The sequence below is a fragment of the Echiichthys vipera genome (assembly GCF_963691815.1).
Source record: "Echiichthys vipera genome assembly, chromosome: 16".
NCBI lineage: Eukaryota > Metazoa > Chordata > Actinopteri > Perciformes > Trachinidae > Echiichthys > Echiichthys vipera.
Genome location: NC_139841.1, coordinates 13,388,578 through 13,408,200, shown reverse-complemented (window position 1 = coordinate 13,408,200; position 19,623 = coordinate 13,388,578). Strand labels below are relative to the sequence as shown.

Genomic DNA, 19,623 nt, shown 5'->3' with positions numbered 1-19,623 from the left:
TCAGAGCCATCGCCACTGTGTTGTGTCAAAGCTGAAAGAAAGTCGGGCTGAACAAGTGAACATTCTAGGATGGTAGAAAAAAAAAAGTTTATCTTTTATTTCTTTAAACCAATCATAATCATCTCGGGGGGCACTAAGCCACAAGTGCAGTGACTGTACCGTTGCAAAATAGATAGCAGAGATGGCGGAAGGGGAGGAGAATGCTAGCTGAAAAAGATGGCCAATGGCAGGCTTTATCCTAGCAGTCTACATCCTCTGAGTCAGACCACACTTGTAGACCCTTTGGTATATTACTTTGTGCGACACCAAGCCAATCTGTGCCATTCTTTGATCGTGCTGAGCCGCGGCCAAGATGGACCTTCTCCTTGAGTAGGGCCAAAGTGCAGCCCGACTGCCTCCAAGCAGGCCGCGGTGACATCCCGCCAACAGCGGCCACCTCTTTCTCCCCCCTCAAACAAGACTCAACTCGTCTGCGCAGGAGAGCAAAGAGAGAGTCTCAGCTCTCAGAACTTTTGTAACTTCTAACTGAAACTCTGAGGTTTGAAGTTCAGTTTCTCACCCACGTCCCTGTGTGAACCTTTCAGATATCTGCTCTATTTTACCGTTGATGTCGCTTTAAGCCATATAGGAGTTGTGAGAACTTTCTGCTTCTTTTCTTTTTTTTTTTAAAGATTATTTTTGGCAGTTTTTCAAGCCTTCTTATTAGATAGGACAGACAGGAGAGAGGGGGAGACACGCAGGTCAGAGTCGAACCCGCGGCCGCTGCCTCGAGGACCTTCAGCCTCTTCACATTGGGCGACTCTTCTAACCACTCAGCCACCCGTCGCCCCTTAATTTTGCTGCTTCTTAATGAAATAAGATAACGGGGGACTTTTATCGTGACGCATTCCTAGGAAACAAATGTGGCCGAAATACACAGTTGCTATAAAGCCATGCCACTGAAGACACACTTCAAGCGGGTGGAAATGCAAATCCCTGCGGCGCCAAAACGCTCCCCGCTTCCAGCCTTTATGCTAAGTTAAGCCAACGTCAAGGTTCCTACATCAACGTGAGAGTTTTATCAAAAAATCTGAATATCCCAGATATCAGAGTGCAGATAAGTAATCAACAGAAGCACACAGTAATGATGTGAAAAGCCCCCAAGAGCTAACTTGGGAAACAAAGGGATCACCAGGAGGATTTTTCTTTACATCCGTCTTTCCTGTCATTAGTGATTGATCTTCTTCTGGCTGGAAAGACATGATTACGACACTTTCATCAAGCTGTTTCTGCCCTTGACGATTCTTTCCTTTCTCCCCTCGTCTCTCCTTCGCTTTCTTTCTTCGCTCATCAATTACGACGTTGTTTAATGAGCTTGCAAGTACAACATGTACTCCACCCACCCTCATTCTTACATCAGCCTTGGCATCGACCTTTTTCTTTGTCACCTCATCTGTACTCTTTGTCCCTTTGCCCCCTGCTGCCCCTCACCCTTCTCAAGCTCCATACCAATCACCCTCTTCATTTTTTTCCTTGTGAACTTTGAAATGTCTCACTTTGACTCACCTTCGTTCCATTTGTTAAAGTAACATGATTCCAATGTTATATCAGTCTATAACGTACACACAGAGGAGGTGGTAGTGCATCAAAGACCTCAACTAACCCTGAAAGATTGTTCAGCTTCAACGTAGTAACTTCATTCAGTGTTGTAAGAGATTGGTGAGCTACATCACTGACAAATATATAATTGACTTATCTGTGGAACTAAGGCTGTTTCTCCACTGAATTTCATCTGAGTACTTTAAGATCCTACTTACAAACAAAGTGTTGAAACACAAGCTCCACGTTACTAAACTGGTAGGCGTCATTTATGTGGCATTGAGCAGTCATTGTTGATTCAGTTTACAAATTTGCTTTTAAGCTCTCATAGCTTTGTTTGTTTTTGTGTTCAATGAAAAATAAAACCTTTAAATAAAAAATATAGATTTCATTCAAAAAATAACACTTATAGAAGAAGAAGAAGAAAGTTTATAGATGCAGTTACTTCATACTTAGGCTAGATGGCCCAGTGAGTAACAGGCGCTTGAGTTGAGCCTCTGAGGAGAAGGGCATGAGTAACAACAGTACACATTTTGCACAAAGGGGAACTGTTCTATATTGTGTTGAAGTGCTCAAAGCTTTATTATAAGAAACAAACAACATCACGTTATAAATAGTAACATTCAACAGGAGAATGGTTTCTAAGTAACATGACTAAAAGTCAAGCTGTATTGGGCACAGCGCAGACGTTTTTTACATTTTCTTTATTGTTTTAAATATTTTTATTTATTCTTTAAGGAGATGCACTGAATTTTGGTGAATATGAGGATCTAGTTTATTTTGATGCACATTACCTACGGTATATTATCAGGAATGTAGCACCGTATGGATGTGAAAGCACAATAACAACAAATAGTCGTGATAATCCAGATCTCAATATTGATCAAAATAATTGGGATTACCATTTTGGCCATAATCACGCAGCCCAAATTCCTGTACTGCGTTTCATTTTAAAAATATGGTCTTAGAAGGACACAGGCCCATGAGGTGGTACTAGCTGTTCCATTTGACGGGCACAGCTTGTTATGTAGCAGCAAGGGCATGGAAACCTGCTTTAATGGAGCACAGGCGGTGTATAAGGCCGCAGGCATGACACTGACTCTCGTTCAGCTGATCATCAAACAGCACTAGGTGGTGGGGACGTTGTGGTCAAATAAAATCACAACTTTAAGAAGCTGGTAGGGGTGCTACAGAACCTTTTCCATTTGGATTCAGCCACAACAGATATTGTTGTCTATCATATATCACATAGTAGTAAATACTGTTTACAGTGCTGTATGTACATGCGGTGATTTGTTCGCTTGCTGCACAGAGGCGTCAGTGCAAGTCAGCTATTTCATGTGTTGAATTTAAATAGGGTAGAAAATCACACCCACATGGTACAGAATCATCTTCATAAAAAAAACAAAAAACAGCCAAATAGTACAGGCCATGTTATTAGTTTGCTGTAGATTTTGAAATGTCTTCCTGTAAGCCTGTAGCTTATGGCAGTAAATAAAGAAGGGAATTATTCATTATTGCTGCATAATAAAAAGGAGAGAGAGACAAACACTGAGAAGGATTATTAGAGGGACGAGAACAGAGAGAGCGAGAAGCAGAGTCCATTAGCTGCGATTAATTACCTCTGATTGGTATTCACTGACTAGCTGCTTCTAAACCTCAGAGAGATCAATTCTCCACTCTGGACCTCTGTCAACACACACAAACATATACAAACACACACTGCCATTGGCCTTGTTTTAACTCTCACTCACACTTTTGTGCACAAATTCCCTTTCTGATACGAACAGCTCTGCTTCATTTCAGTTGCAATATGTGTCACGTTGCTGTGTCACGTCTGCATCCAGGATGAGGTTTCAGACTCTGCCAGTTGTCTGTCTTTATGCAGTGCCATTTGCCCCTTTGATATGAAAGATGATCTGCTTTTTAATTGCCTTCCCGTGCTCCTGACCTTGTCTGGTATGTGCCCAGCATTATCAATCCTGTTTTATATTTTCATTCATATTCATATTTAGGGCCGGGCGCTAATTCGATCATCATTTATCGTCTTTTCAATGGAATCGTATTGCGAGGAAATCATATATCAGGGTATCGTGATCCTTCTATATTCTATGTCCAAACAGGCGCACAATACCGCTACCGCCGTAGGGCTCGTGCTCGTACACTTGCGCACGCTCGTGCTTGTACATGTGCAAACGGCTCTGCTAAAGCCCACCTCTTTCAAGCGGGCCGCCCACGGCCCGCTGTCGGCTGTTATGCGCGGAACGGGTGAACTCACACTGCTTAAACGCACTAGGCTTTAGCTGAAAAAACGGTTTTGGCCCGGGACAGAACAACAGTGTGAGTGCGCCCTAAAGGTGAAAAGAGCTGAATCGTCACCTTAAAGAAATTTCTGCAAGTATTCTTAGAAAATGTTGACAAGTGGCCTTTAGTTTCTGATGTTTTGTTTCATTGTCTTTCATGCTAAAGGTGCTAGTTCAGGCTGAGAAAAAAAAACATGACCACTGGCTTGTTGTCACATCAGTGCAGGTAAATTGTAACGTGAGCATCAAGTACAATAGGTGGGAATCTCAGGATGTGTGTTCTAAATTGATCTTGACAAAACACATCTTTACTTTTCTCTCTTTGAATTCAGTTGAATTGATTTGATATGATACGATCTGAGGGAATAGAATAAAATTGGGACACTTCTAGTGCCACTCTAAAGATTGCCTTTGATCTGTCTTTCTCTCTTTATTCTTTTTGATGCAGTGCTGCTCAGTATGGGTTGGGGGAGTGCAAGGCAATATTTGTGTGACCTTAGGACCAAACTGTTGCTGATAGACAGGTGAATAAAGGACCAGGACTCCTCTCTTTGCCAAAACAATGTACCATATTTTATAGGCTCAATGTTGCAGTCTTTGTATTAGTGGACTCAGGTCACAGCATATTTTTTCTAGTCAAAAGTGTGGTTGAATCCATACATGAAAGCAGAAGAACAGGGAAAAACATTTGTGGCCACTATGAGAAAATCGATAAATATGAGTTATACTCATTTTCCCATTACCGTTCCTTCATGAATCCTATTATTTTTACTAAAGCAATGACCTAGTTGCCCCATGAAAATCAATTGACTCATTGCGTCTCATTTTATTATTTCTGTAAGCACGTTTGAACATTTTAGAGGCAAATCACTTTCCCGAAATGAATAAACAAAGAATTAGTTTGACTTAAACTACATGAGTAGTGAAGATTGGCCTCAAACTTGGATTCAAAACTTGAAACTTCTTGAGAACTGACTTCAACATAACGTGGTGTCTGAGACTCTTAAGATGTTATTTTATTGTCATATTGGTTACTATTTTAGTCAAATACAGTGTCACTCTGGCTTGGTTTAAATATGACAGTTACAGTATGTCTTCTCCAGGTGGTGTAGGTTTTTAACTCTGTCTCCAGCTGTAACTTGAGGAGGCTGAGTGAACAAATGCTTGTTAAAACAACATTAAACAAGTTTTTTGTCAAGAATCCCCCCTGTCATCTTGTCATAGTTAGCTGTCCATCCTCAGGAATGAGCTACAGACTGCAATAATAGGCTGTCACCGACAAAGAAACGGCTGCTGCAGGGTTGGGCTGATATGAGAGGGACATAACCAAATTGAATCTCCATAGAAAAAAATGGCTTTGCTACAGAGTAGACACTATTTTCTCTTGCTCCCTTTATTTTCATTTTGCTACTATTTCTTCCTACCATTCTTGCTCTTATGCTTTATGGTTGCTTGCTGTCTTGACTAAATCATTAGGCGGATATTTATTGGAGTTTGAGTTTGGGGAGGATCATTTATGGCTGAAACTGGGTTGCAATCATCGACTTTCAACTGCCTCCCAAACAGCATCTTACTGGACTATTGACAACAATGTCTTGAATAACACCCTGCCTCTGTGCTCATTCACACTGATAAATTGCACAGACGGCCGTAAATTACTATAGGAGATTTCTGTTTTTGAAACCAGAATATTTACACTGGAGAAGACTCTATTAAACTCTCCAAATCTTTTCCACCGGTGAGTTAGCTCAGCAGAACTAACATTGCTTAAATGGACAGATAAATGACGTCAAAACTTCTCCCCAGTCTCACTGAAACCGTGAAATCTTGGATAATCTTGCAAAACTGAAAGACAAGTGCAAGACTGTACTCCCACACAGGGGAACATTTATGCTTTCAGCTGAGCCAACTTCGACCCAGGACATTTGGCGGTCAGCCAGAGGTGGACATAAACACGCACCACAGTCACTTCTGACATTAAAATTAGAATTCAGGGTTGAACTATTGGTAAATCTTCATGAGACAGAAATATCTATGGATGCTGATAAGAAGGGAAAAGGTAGTGTTATGGAGACTTCGGTCTAAAAAGCCAAGAAAGCAATGATTGGGAATGGAAAGAAGAGAAAAATACATCTAAAAAGTTCAGTCTGTAACTTTGGTTGTGGGAAATGCTCACATAAGTGGTAAGACAATTAAAACACACTGCTCCCTGTGGGGTACATTGATGTTTGCAGAGAGTAATAAGAAGTAGGGATGCCATGATACCAGTAATTTAGAAGTCAGTACAATACCAGTGAAATTCCGCGATTCTTGATACCTAATTCCATACCTCAAAATTACAAAACAATAAATCCGATTTACTGGATAAGAATAACAAAGGTAACACTTTCGTTACAGAACATTGTTAATGTAACGTTAACAGGAATTGAAACTCACTCACCTTGAATTCGTTTGCATGCTGGTTTTTGCGAATTTACTATTAATCCCTGATCTGCCCTGAACGCAAAGAATCTCTATGCGCAACTGTTACCGTTTTTCTTTGCAGTTGCTGCCGGTGCACTTAAACATGTTGTTGTTCTTTAATGCTGGTAGACGTTCTTCTTCATTTGGCATTCAAGGGTATATGCTGCTTCTGTCAGGTCTGAAAGAATTGCATCCCCGATACCTACGTTATCAGTAGAAAAACAAGTACCGTTGCCTTTTCAGAATTTTGGTATTGACTCTGTACCAAGCATCAGTTCTTCTGACATTCTAATCAGGATTTCATCGAACTGTTTAATCGCTTCGACAAACTAGAAGTCCACCGGCAATGGCCAACATTCAAAAGAGGGATTATCAGGTTCAGCAGACTTTTATCACTGGACACATGGCTCAGCAAAACCTGTGGGATCAACTGATAACTTTCTGTTCCGGGGATGTAGGCATCTTTTCAGGACAGATGGCCTCCACCTAAACAGATCTGGGGCTATAGCATCGATGGAACATTATTGGTTCAGTCTGCGACACCCATCGGCCAGGCTTAATATGATGCACCCTCACACACAGCAGCCTCTGTGCCACAAAGACAAAATGCCACAGTCTCTGTGTCAACATGCTAACAACCAGCTCATGGATCAGTCTTCCAATTCCTCCCCCCATCTTTCTCCCCTCCCTCAGCTCATTTGTAATACACTGACAAAATGGATCTTTTTTTCTTATGTAGGTGCTTGTTATATGAAATGTGCTGTACAGATACACTTGCCTTGCCGTGCCTTGCCTTTTGAACATTATCCCTTTTGTCGTGTTATAACCTGAACTGGTGCTTATCTCATTTAGTTCACTGCCATACAGATTTTCATCTCTATGAATCAATTAGGGCTTGTGTCCATCTTGCACTGCTTTTCAAGCTAGCAGTACTGAACAGAAGCTTGGGAGGTGTGTGTCCCTGCTCTTTCTGGTGCTGCATGACTAGTAAACAAACACAGTTTGGATCGTGGTGTACTTTGACAGAAATTGTGTGTGTGTTTCCATTAAAACCTTGTCCCTGCCACAATTTTAGTTGAAGACGTCAGCAAGCACTATCACTTGATTGAAAACAAAGAGAAAAGGGAAATTGTTGTTTTGTTACTCTCACAAGCGCTAACTGAAGGTGATGAGAGGTTTAAGAGAGCGAGGGAGAGGGGTTGGGATATGGAAAGAAAGTTGAGGTATGAGGGGAGGGGGCGAGAGAAGGCGAGGGAGACTGAGTCGGAGAGAAGAAACAAGGGAAAAGGAGAAAAAAAGGAGATAGATGTCGAGGAAGGGAGCAAATACAGGAAGTGAAAGCAAGTGAAGGAGAAAATCTGAAGATGCTTACTGGCTTGGGTGACAGACGAACAGAGAGATGAATTGATGCAACATCAAGTGAATGCCAAGAAATTGGAAGAGAGGGAAGCTCGTGTGCGTGCGTGCGTGCGTGCGTGCGTGCGTGCTTGCGTGCGTGCTTGCGTGCGTGCTTGCGTGCGTGCTTGCGTGCGTGCGTGTGTGCGTGCACTACTGTAGCTGCTCTGAAGACTTCTGAAGACTGCTATCCTGAACCTGTGTGCTGGTGTGTGTGTGTGTGTGAGAGAGGGAGAGAAATTTTTGAGTTCCTGTGTCTGTGAAGTCAAGTGTGTAGCTTTCTTCCTCTTATCAGTGACATGCTCATTGATTACCACGATGACTGCTGTTGCATTGGTCCCTAATGATAAACGAGCATGAGCCCTATTTCCAAAATGACCCGGCAAGTGGTGTGGTCACCAAACCAAAATTATGACTTCTGTACGATACCTGCCTAAAATATCTCGATGCAGATACTGAAACAATACTCAAAAGTAGAGATGCACCGATCCAGTTTTTTTCCAATCGAATCCGATACCGATACCTGGGCTGAGCATATCAGCTGATACCGATCCAATACTACTGTTGAATGAATGAACCGTATACCTTGCCATGTGAGTGAAGGCCTCAGGCTTGACATAAACATTTAGCCTTGTTAAAAAAGGTAACAAATCAAAACAGATATAAATGTACTTAATATTATTTATTAACAAATAACAGTGTGTCTGTAGAATCAAAAAGAATGAACTAACACTTCCATGTAAAGTATGCTGCAAACAGATATTTTAAAATATAAAACTCTAACCGGTGTTGCAAACATAGAATTGAAGCATCTCTAATCAAAAGTAGTGGAATAAAATATTAGATGACAGCACGTGATGCCTAAAATGATATATTTCTTATTAATAATTAAAAGCTGCTGAGCTTTATAGCTACTTAAAATGTTATAAAATACAACACAAATGACCCAGACCCGGCAAAACCTAAGCAAACTTTGGGATTTATAAAAACCAACCTTGACGGCTGAATGTGCGGTCCTCCAAACACATTCATCACACAAATCTAAATATCCCTTCTCATTAATCATATGAAGAACTCACAAAAGCCATTCTTACAAAAATACACAAACAGCTGTTTGATCGATTCTCTCTGCAGTGGAAAGAAACAGCAATAAGATGTAGGATCATATATTCAAATGACGATATCTTTAAAAAAAAACCCTCTTAACTAATATGTTCTGTGATTATTAAACAATACTTGCATGTTATGGAGTTTATTCTCATAAATATTACAGTTAACAGAACAAATGTTTCCACACTGATGCTGTTATTGATGTCTCTGTCTGGCAGATAGGAGCGCGGTTTTAATGTGGTTATATATCACAGCGCTTAATACGGTCTTTATTTTAATGCCTTAAATTCGTTTTATTTTTGTTTTCAATGTGTTTGTTTTTAAAATTAGATTAGATTAATTCCTACACCTGTAGCTTTTAGTTAAATCACATCAAATCGTTAGATGTTAAAAGGCCATCACAATGCGTAATGACGTACACTCTCTGTTTCACTGACAAATGAGGACGAGCGACTTATGAGCCGCTCCGACTGCCGTGCACTCTTCTCATGGTTCGTTTGGATCTCTGAGAACAGGGAAATAAAAGGCGCAAGTTGCAGCAATGTCCTGTTTCTCAAATGTAATCCGTGCTGTTTACTGCACTAATGTTGCTAAAAGAGCACCGAGTGAGTATGAAAATGCTTTCATTAATCTCTTTTTCATTTTGGCCACTGTCCGACCCTCTGACGCTGCATTAACTGTGTCCGCGACATGTTGCCACTAGAGCTGTCTTGTCATTAGTAATACCCACACTGTGACTCCAAACAAAATTAGTTTGTTTTTTTGACTGGAATCCTACTCACAGTTTTAAAACTGTGGGACTGTGGGGAACCAGGGGGAGGTATGTGCTCTAATGACACAGTTTTCTATTAATATAAATAACAATATATATTACAAATAATTTACAAAAATGTACATGCTGTGATTATATCACCAGTACTGATTGACTTAAAATAGATAATTTATAGAAGCTGCACACAGACACGCTGCCCCGATACTAATAAAACGTGAAATAGTATCATTTGTGACAGCAGGGTACTGCCATACCTATCTAGTATCAGTTTACCGTGGAACATGGCTGGCAAGGGGCACGAAACAAAGTGACTGTTAGTTTTTTATTTTTATTGTATTGTGTTTGGGTGTGTGTGTGTGTTCCTTCACCCCATTTTGGCTGTTTTCCTGCAGCTGAAATTGCCTAGATTTCCACACTGCTGCACATCCCCAGAGTCAGCGAGGGTGTTCGGCCACTCTGCAAGAGTAGACTGACAGAATTTGATTAATGAACTCAAAACAAGTTTAGAAAGAAGTAAGTTCATAGTAATCTGAATGTCCAGGATTTGGAAATCTTTGGGAAAAAATGAAAGGATTGGAAGAATTAAATACAAGCCTAACGCATGCTTGATATGTGTGCATATCAAGTGTGTGTTCATACACCAAAAATGTTTGAAAAAATATACTAAATCTCTTCTTTGAAATCCAAAAGCTTGTAGCCTGGTTTGCCTTGCAGGAATTGTAAAGTGCTTTACATTTTCATAAATGATTCTTATTAATCATTGAGGAGTACAGAATGACTAAATGAAGCTCTTTATCTTCAGGAAAAGACCAGTTTTAGAAATTTGTGTTAAGTTCTCTCCATAAGATTGCTTTATTTAGAAAGGGAGAAAAATGGTTGGAATATTGAATAAAAAATTGAGAAAATACACCCTGTTAAGTGGTTACTGATTGAAGTGACACCATATCCATTGAACATTGCAAAATCTGTTTTTATTATCCGTCATGAGTCATTGTATAGAGCAGGCTGGACCAGCCTGTGTGTTGGCGGACAACTGAGGATCAGATGTAGAGCAATGAGCTGAGTGCGGTCTGTTTTCTTTGTCCTCGGTTGGAGCTACAATATGAACTAATCTTAATCGTATTAATTTGTATGCAGCTAACTTTGTTGTTTCTTTTTCCCATTGCTCCTGAGAGGAGGAGGAGGAGTGGGTGCTCCGACCTCCTTCCTGTCCTTCTTATCTGTTTAAGGAACAGTGTAGTGAATCCATGCTGATGTGTTGTGGTATACAAACTACTTGCCTGATATCATCATGAATTAGCATTTTTTGTTTGTTTGTTTTTTAATTTTTATCCAGCAAAGCATCTCACAGGCCTCTGGAGCAGTGTTGCTCTGTTAGAGAAAGAAGTTTAGGGAAGGAAACGTCTAAAATCATAGGAGGTTAAATCCATAGGGCCCAGAGCAAGTCTTTTAGTTGGGAGGAAGTTGGAATCGGAAAAGTATTTTGTCACTTGTTCCACTTATACTAAACATTTTTCAGCAAAGCAATATCTCACAACCATAGACTGTATAGAAGAACTGGAGGTAGCATTGTTTTGTGGCATACTGTTTTGAAGGGTTCAAAGTGAGGCAGAGTAGGGCAAATCATGCAACTGCCTGTCCCCATGGACCATCCATTCTAGCATTAACCATTTCCACTGAGTTTTCCAATTAGGCCTTTGCCATCTTGGCTTTTTGGAGCCAGAAATGACCATATTTGGACGAAAAGGTGGAGCTGGGGAGGAGCACTAAGCTAAAACCTAAGTTACCACTAATGCTACCTAGCATGGCTAGCAAGGTGCACCCACCAAATGCTGAACAGACATTTTTTTCATGAACTGGAAACATACTGAAAGGGCCAAAGTTCTAATACAACAAAAACAAGTTCATGGCTATTGAAAAGTACACGGTGTCATTGATATGTGTTGCCTATTATGTGTATAAGCCTTTATCCTGATTAACAGGCCTTTAAACTAGCGATTGACACCATAAACTTAACAGGAGAATGTTTACTGGGGTAAAAAATGAAGTGAGAAATAGCCTAATTTTCTCATTGACTTCTATACAATCTGACTACTTTTTGCAACCAGTGGAGTCGCCTCCCGCTGGACTTTGGAAACAATGCGGCTTAAAAGCACTTCTGAACTGACCTGAAGGTTGCAGCTAGCTCACGATGCATGGCAATGTTATTTAACTTGGCAACAAAAATGCCTTACAGTACAGATCAACACATAAGCATATACTGTATATAACAAACCGTCTATGGAGTCATTAAAAACAATTACAATTAAAACAAATTTAATTACAGTACAAACACATCACTTTGTTCACCAACTCTTGCTTACATTAACAATATTGCTATCTGAGTAATACCACACACAGATTGTGGTGGACATACTTACCAAGCAGGGACAAACATGTTTAAAAGCTACTTGACAACATTGCCTACTGTAGAGAAAAAATGTGTATTCAGCAGAATGATGAAAAACAAATTGAATGCACCCTGGCTCACCTCTGTCTGCACCTACAGTAATATGGAATTGCCCCAGAGTGACCGCAATGAAAATCACAGTATAAACAAAGCGATTTGGGAGTGCCCACTCAAGGTCACACATAGATACACACTCATATTGTAATGAGTTTAGAGAGGCATACACTGATCAAAACATCCAGCTTATTATGTTTATAAAACTCAGCAAAGTAGTTGGGTGTGTGTGGCCGAAAACACACACTATATATCTCTTTGGTGCACAGTGTGAAGCAATTAATCACACAGTATAAGTGGTGAGAGTGTGTGAAGAAAGCGGAGCTAGCCAGCTAGCAAAAGGGCCCAAACACCCTCTTTTATAATTTCCGTACAACTCCCATTTATTTATATATTTTTCACTTTGATTTGTTTCAGTGTGCGCAGATCCACTTACAACCTCAGCAGTTGCGACCTGGCTGAGGTTATAAGTGGATAGCTCAACTCCTGACTCACAGCCAGTTGTTGTATAACAGCGGATAAACTGCTTCTACAATAAATGATATTTGATTTACACACACACACGCACACACACACACAATCAGACACTTGGGCACTGAGGCGACTCATGGTCCAGTGAGCATCATCTGTGCTTGTACAGCCACTTAGCACACACACACACACACACACACACACACACACACACACACACACACACACACACACACACACACACACACACACACACACAGAGTGTGCTCGGTCCTTGCTGCATGGTCAAGATATATATAGGACTGTTTGACATTGACTTGTACTCACCTGTGCAGAACCCCAGACTCACACTCTCGTATGCAGATACACATACATACATACACACACACACACACACATACACACACCCCATGTCCATGGAGAGGAATACATGCTTCCAAGCATACAATAATTGAAATTCAAACAGTGATCGCAGTGTCTACTGCACTCGGCCAAGGGAGTGACACACACGCACACGCACGTGCACGCACGCACACACACACACACACATACACACACACACACACACACACACACACACACACACACACACACACACACACACACACACACACACACACACACACACACACACACACACACACACACTGACTGGACCACTTTTACTCTCATACACAAACACACATAATATCATCATTCAGGAGGCAGCTAGTCTGTCTCCGGCTTTAACCTGTCCTTGTCTCTTCTGTTTGGTGTCAGCAGGATTGTGGAACACACACACACACACACACACACACACACACACACACACACACACACACACACACACACACACACACACACACACACACACACACACACACACACACACACACACACACATACATAGTCAGAGTCAGATGTACATACTTAAATACGTACACCCTCTGTCTTATACTACATAGCTGCATGAAGCTGTTTGGATAAAGCCAGTCCCTCCCCATCCCATTCTTTGTGCTGTTCTTTTCATCCCTGTCTTTTGTCACCACCAACAGCCAAGCTAGACAGGTAGGGGGTGTGTTAACACATCATTTTATCCTGGCAGCAGCAGGTTCAGTAATGCAGTATATGGACACAAGGAAATGATGAATGGCCTTTTCACCTTGTTTATTGTTTCCATCCATTAAATAACCATACTCTTGGGTTGCATGTTGCATAGTTTGTGTATCTGGCACCTCCTGGTGGTAGTGAAGCAGTGTAAAAGTCAAACTTATGCCAGATTTAATTCTAATTAAAGTTTCACCTTTCCCACATTCTGCTGTGTGTCAGAAAAGACTCCTTGGTCTCTCTTGTCAGATGTTTATTCCTCTTTTTCTGTATCAATTGTACGATCATAATCTTCTGATGTGTTTCCACTTCTTGTCCTTGGTTTGTGTGCTTTGTGTGTGAGAGACTAATTAAAACTGCGGAGTCACAGTCACTTTAGCTTTCAAAGCATGAATAATATGAGCTGAGCAAAAATGTTACCCCTTCATTTACACACTGCATGACAGCAGACTCAGCTGAACATAATGATATAGAATATGTTCTCGTTCAGTCGAGTCACTCCCTTCCTGCCATTAGTCATAAATAAAAATGTAGATTCTTAGACTTTAAGTGGAAGGATGTAGAGCACTGCATGTTTTGAAGGGTGAAAACTGTCACAGGGAAATAACTTAAAAGTGTTTTGTTGTTGTCTAGAAAGCCACCTATGCACAGAGAGTTTAGTATCCTTGGTGAGTTCACCCTGTAGCTATAACGGACATCAAGAAGCTTAAAAGCTGAAAGTTCAGTGTGTCATAACACAAAGTTTGGATGAAACTTAAAGTGCGAAGAATCCAAATAGGAGCTTTGAATATTCCTCCCAATTATTTGTAATTTTAAATAACAATCTCACATAAAAGAAGAAAGAAAAGAAAACAAATAATATTAAATGAAAAAACAACATCGGTTTGTGATGCACTTTAGAAGATAATAGTGATTGTGATCATCCAGCCAGCTGTAAGAACCGTGACTGCCAGGTGTGTAGCGGAAAGCGATCCGATCTCACAACATAAATTGGTTTCGAAACTACAACATCTAATTTGGCGTCTTGAATCGACCTATGTATGTTTCTCTCTCTTATCCTCGTATTCATATTTTCCTAACTCTTGCCTCCTCTCCGTCTTCCCCTTTCTTCTTCCTCTGACGGTTCCGCCTTAGCCTCCCTAACACCAATTATACTGTGTCAAATCCATGCATGTCAGTTTCCATATCCCTAATCATCCCTTCTCTCTTTCATCTACAAATCCTTTGTTCCTCCCTCCTCCCCCTTTCCCTTTTCTGTAACCTTTCTACTTCACTCCTCACCCTACCCCACCCGTCCGCCTGAGCTGTGCACACACAGCCCATCCTTCTCATCCTCTTTCCATTTATCTGTATCAGGTTTACCTCTCCATCTTCCTTTGAATCTTTTCTTTTAATTTCCTATTTCAATTTTACACCTGTTACCCAACACCTAAGTGTGTTGGGTAAATGTGCTGGCAATTTTACATATTGGTTTTTTTCTATGAATAAGCCCTCAAGGTGCTTTTCAGTAAAAGTTGCAACAGCAATCTTACTAGCGCTGACCTTGTCTTGCTTTCTGTAAAAAAACATTGTTCAACTTGATGGTGTGTTGGAGGGCCAAACAATGCAAACAGCATGTATTTGTGGATCTTCTTCGCCTTCTTTTTCTTCACCTTCTTCGCCGTCGTCGTCGTCGTCTTCTTCTTCTTCTTCTTCTTCTTCTTCTTCTTCTTCTTCTTCTTCTTCTTCTTCTTCTTCTTCTTCTTCTTCTTCTTCTTCTTCTTCTTCTTCTTCTTCTTCTTCTTCTTCTTCTTCTTCTTCTTCTTCTTCTTCTTCTTCTTCTTCTTCTTCTTCTTCTTCTTCTTCTTCTTCTTCTTCTTCTTCTTCTTCTTCTTCTTCTTCTTCTTCTTCTTCTTCTTCTTCTTCTTCTTCTTCTTCTTCTTCTTCTTCTTCTTCTTCTTCTTCTTGAGAAATCTGCCTACCATGAATGAAAGTAACCCAAAATTTGCACACCTGTCCGGCCCTATGTCAGACTTCCTCGACTGGCTTTGTGGCCTCATAGTCCTGATGGTTGCACTTTAGAAGCCATCTAACTTTTAAAACTTTGAAAACTCACAACAAATCAGTCGTACGTGCTAGCCCTCTGCAGCTTCCAACAAAATGTAGTTGTTAAACCGAGCTCCTCCCAAAATTATGACTCAGTTGACACCAAAATGGCAACACTGATTCTTCAGACTGTCCGTAACAAATGACAAGACTAGGGATGGGCCTGAGCAATTGATTCCTCAAGTTTTTTTTGCGTAGGTGTGCAAACCTCTTGCTTCTGCACTTGACCGGAGACACAAACGCCTTTTGATTTTTGGAACCGGCTCTTCGCCTCACCATCCGAGAGGAGTTGCGTGAACTACATGATGGGCTTACTGTGCAAGCCTCAGACGACATGGAGGGAGACAGCAGTGACGCTCTGGGCCACAACGTCGCAAGCACAGAGGCACTGGACGCCCTAGTCCACCCTCTTCAGGGAGTAGTAGTTTGAAAATTTGGATGTCATCGAGCTAGAAGCTTATTTCAGTGAGCCATGCATTCCTCCTCAGAAAAAAACGACTGGGGTGGTGGAAGTCCAATGGGTACCAGCACAAAAAAACGGAGCGTTCTGGCAAAGCAGCACCTGCTAATATCGTGGCCACCTCTGTGCCAGCGAGCGTCTGTTATCCACAGTGAGACTGATCATTAACAGAATACAAACGCAAATTTAAGTACGTTTTTTGGAAAGACACAATGTTTTGAAGTTCTGGTTTTGAAAAAATCAATCCTTAAAGTCTAACTAATGTTTTGATTGAGAATATGCATTAGGTGTTGGGTAGGCTGTATTGCTGTGCATCATTATTCCTGCAGGAAGATGCGTTGAATTCTAAAAATAGATTTCAAGTACTCGATTGGCCCTTGATGAATTGATGCGATCCCCCAATCTTGGAATATACTACTCATGCCCATACCTAGTCCAGACAGATTTTTGATTTATCAACAACTACTGCAAATTCAGAGCAAAATAGTTAATTACCCATAAAACAGAACAGCGGCTTCTTCTCTGGTCCGCTGTGTTTCACCTCCCTACTTGGCTGCTCCAGGGTCTCTGGGGCAGCAGGCCTGTCTGTGGCCACACCTACACTAAGGTTCCTATTGTTACAGGTGCCCCCTTCCCCTGGTCTCCCCTCAGCCTGTGTATTACCCTACCATTGGTTCTTGGAGTCTCTGACATCTCCAGATATTCAGCCTGCTAGACATCTGGAATGTGTCTGCAAGGCTTAGCGGGCCACTCAAGTTCAAACATCGTGCTCAAACTCCAAGCGGCGAACTGCGGACCCTTCTCGATGTGCTTTCAAACTGGGGCTTTGTCGGGAAACTCCAAAAGCTGTCAGCAAGCAGAAAATCAGGGCTAAAGTCTGTTAGTGGGCATTTAGCATTACTTGTCATGAGGAATAGCTACTTCTTAGCTTGAGAAAACATGATAATGTCTTCTGTGGCTCTGAAGGGAGCATTCCAAAAAAACAACCCTGGTGAAATCATCAGTGTGGGCTTGATACTTAATATTATTGCTTAAGAAAAGCCTGAGGTACAAACTGGAGAAGTTGGCATTTAAGAGACAGACAGGGTCTGATGGAGGACACTTATTGACTTGCATTGTGGGAAGTGTAGGAAGTGTTTGTGAGGTTGACCCATGCTAGGGACCAAAAGTCTGGCGTCTTCTGCTTCAATTTTGACTTTTTTTTTTTTTACCTACCTCACTTCAGTCCCACAACCTAAATGGAAATAATGACAGAGAATATACTGGAGAGAACAGATCTTTCAGGTCTCTGCCCTTTATTATTTAATTGTATTTATATATGCCTGTGAATATTCTTATTTGTCCAGGCCACTGGACTTGGTCATATAACCAGTCCAGTTGCTTTTGACTGAAATTGCTTTGAGGATAATGTGTGTGTGTGTGTGTGTATGTATATATATATATATATATATATATATATATATATATATATATATATACTGTAAATATGGTATATATACCGTGAAAAAAAATTAAGACGTTTCTAGTGGATTAATACAACACCGGCTGAGCAGGATTTTTAAGCAATTCATAATACAATTTATTAATCGATAATGCCCCATCATTTTTGTAATGGAGAATCCATGATGGTCAAATGGTTCACCCCGCAGAGAAGACCTGTATTTGAATGCCATGAATTAAACATACGTTGAATCGAGCGATGATACAGGTTTCATGTGAGAAGAGCTCCTGTCTCCCCCACCCTTGTCTGTTTCCCAGGCAGAAAAGACACGTATGGGAAGGTGTGTGTGTTGTGACTGGAGTAGCGGGGGGCAGGGCTAAGAGAGGAAGAGAGAGAGCTGGAGAGAGGTTGAGCGAGGTAGGGGGAGGGGTTTGTTTATTTCTGCTGTGTTTTTTTGCGCCTCCTAAACCCACCGGGGAAAAAGAAAGCAGGGAGAGAGCAAGAGAGAGAGAGGGAGAGAGAGAGAGACATGGGGACAGAGATGATGGAGAACAAGGGAAGATGGTTAGCAGCATGAGTGACAGCAGAGAGACGGGAGACAAACGGGGCAAAGGAGGGAGGGATGGACGGACACACGGACGGATAGAGACAGAGCGCGTGTCAGTCCGCTGCTCGTCGCCCAAACAATGAACGTGCTGTGGTCGCTGCCGGCAACGCATCGCCACGGCAACCGGAGCCAGAGGGGTGCGCACTGAGCGAGAATGGCAGAGAAAGAGAGGAAGGGGAGGAGGGTGGGGGGGGAGTGAAAGAAAGAGAGAAGGTGTCTTCCCCCAATAGATCCTTCCTCTGTGTGTGTCTTTACATGTGTGTTTGTGTGTGTGTGGCTGATCATGTGTGTCTGTGTGTGGTCGGTGTGTGTTGGCAGCCAGTTGTTTGACACTATGATCTTCTGTAACCATCTAGGTGAATACAAGAAGGATGAGCTGCTGGAGGCGGCGAGGTGAGTACCAGACCCTGCATGCTCTTTGTTTTCATTTTGTTTTCTCTCTCTCTTGCCTGTTTCACTCGCCTTATGCTCCTTCCTGCTTTGTGACATCCTTTCATGTTTCTCCTCCTCTGTCGGTTTCTCCTCTCCCTTGTTCACCTGCTCAATCCTTTGGCTCCCTCTCATCTCATGTTTCCACGCTCACTTTCTTCCATGCTCCTCTCCCGTGTCCTTTTTCTCTTTTCCTCCATGTCTTGTTTCCTCCCTTCACTCGTCTCATTTTCCCCTCTCCTCTTCACTTTTTCCTCCTTTTTTATGTTTTTTTCTTTTATTCATGTTTCCGTGTTTGCCCCCCTTCCCTTCTCTTTCTTCTTTGCAACCTCCCCTTCCTCTCCTCTTTGATCCACTTATGTTTTCCATTTCCGGTCCTTGTTTCTCCTTTCTTGTTTTTCTCGCCTCCTCTCTTCCTCTCCCGGCTCTTGTGGTGTTCTTCATTCCCTATTAATTTCCTCTCTCACCCCCCCCTCTTTCCTTTTCATTCCTTCCCGTTTCTCTTGTTGTTTCCTGCCTATTTTTTTTTTTGCTCCTTTTTGTTTTTTGCTTTCTTTGATTTCCTTTCCTCTCCTCCTTAGCTACCTTGTTTCCTTTTCTTTCCTTTCCTTTTTCCCCCTCCCTCTTTTGTTTGCTTTCCTTCATTTGCCGCTGCCTTGAATTTACCTTCTGACGTGCATTTTGTCATTTCAGCTCCCACTTTGTGTGTCATACTGTTTAATAATTGTTCCTTTTTTCCCTCCATCACAACCACCACACACACACATATGCACATACCACCTCAGCTCCTACAATAGTCAGGTTTTTCAGATCCAGAGTACATGTGGGCCAGGGACACTTGTGTATTTTGGAGGCATGTTATGGTTGCAGGCAGTGCATGTGGGCAATGTGTTTTTTTCTGCTGCCTGTGGAAATGGCAT

The 19,623-nt window shown here is 41.6% G+C and overlaps 1 protein-coding gene across 3 annotated transcripts in view; it reads left to right on the top strand.

Moving 5' to 3' along the window:
- Window positions 1-19,623, top strand: part of tnksa (tankyrase, TRF1-interacting ankyrin-related ADP-ribose polymerase a) — a 95,439-nt gene that overhangs the window by 19,182 nt on the left and 56,634 nt on the right. For 2 of the 3 annotated variants that reach the window (XM_083929760.1, XM_083929759.1), the window contains one exon: window positions 18,631-18,667. In XM_083929760.1, coding sequence (XP_083785886.1) covers window positions 18,631-18,667 — 37 coding nt within the window. Of the gene's footprint in view, window positions 1-18,283; window positions 18,412-18,630; window positions 18,668-19,623 lie in introns of those variants that run through there. The other variant, XM_083929761.1, reaches the window with a different exon arrangement.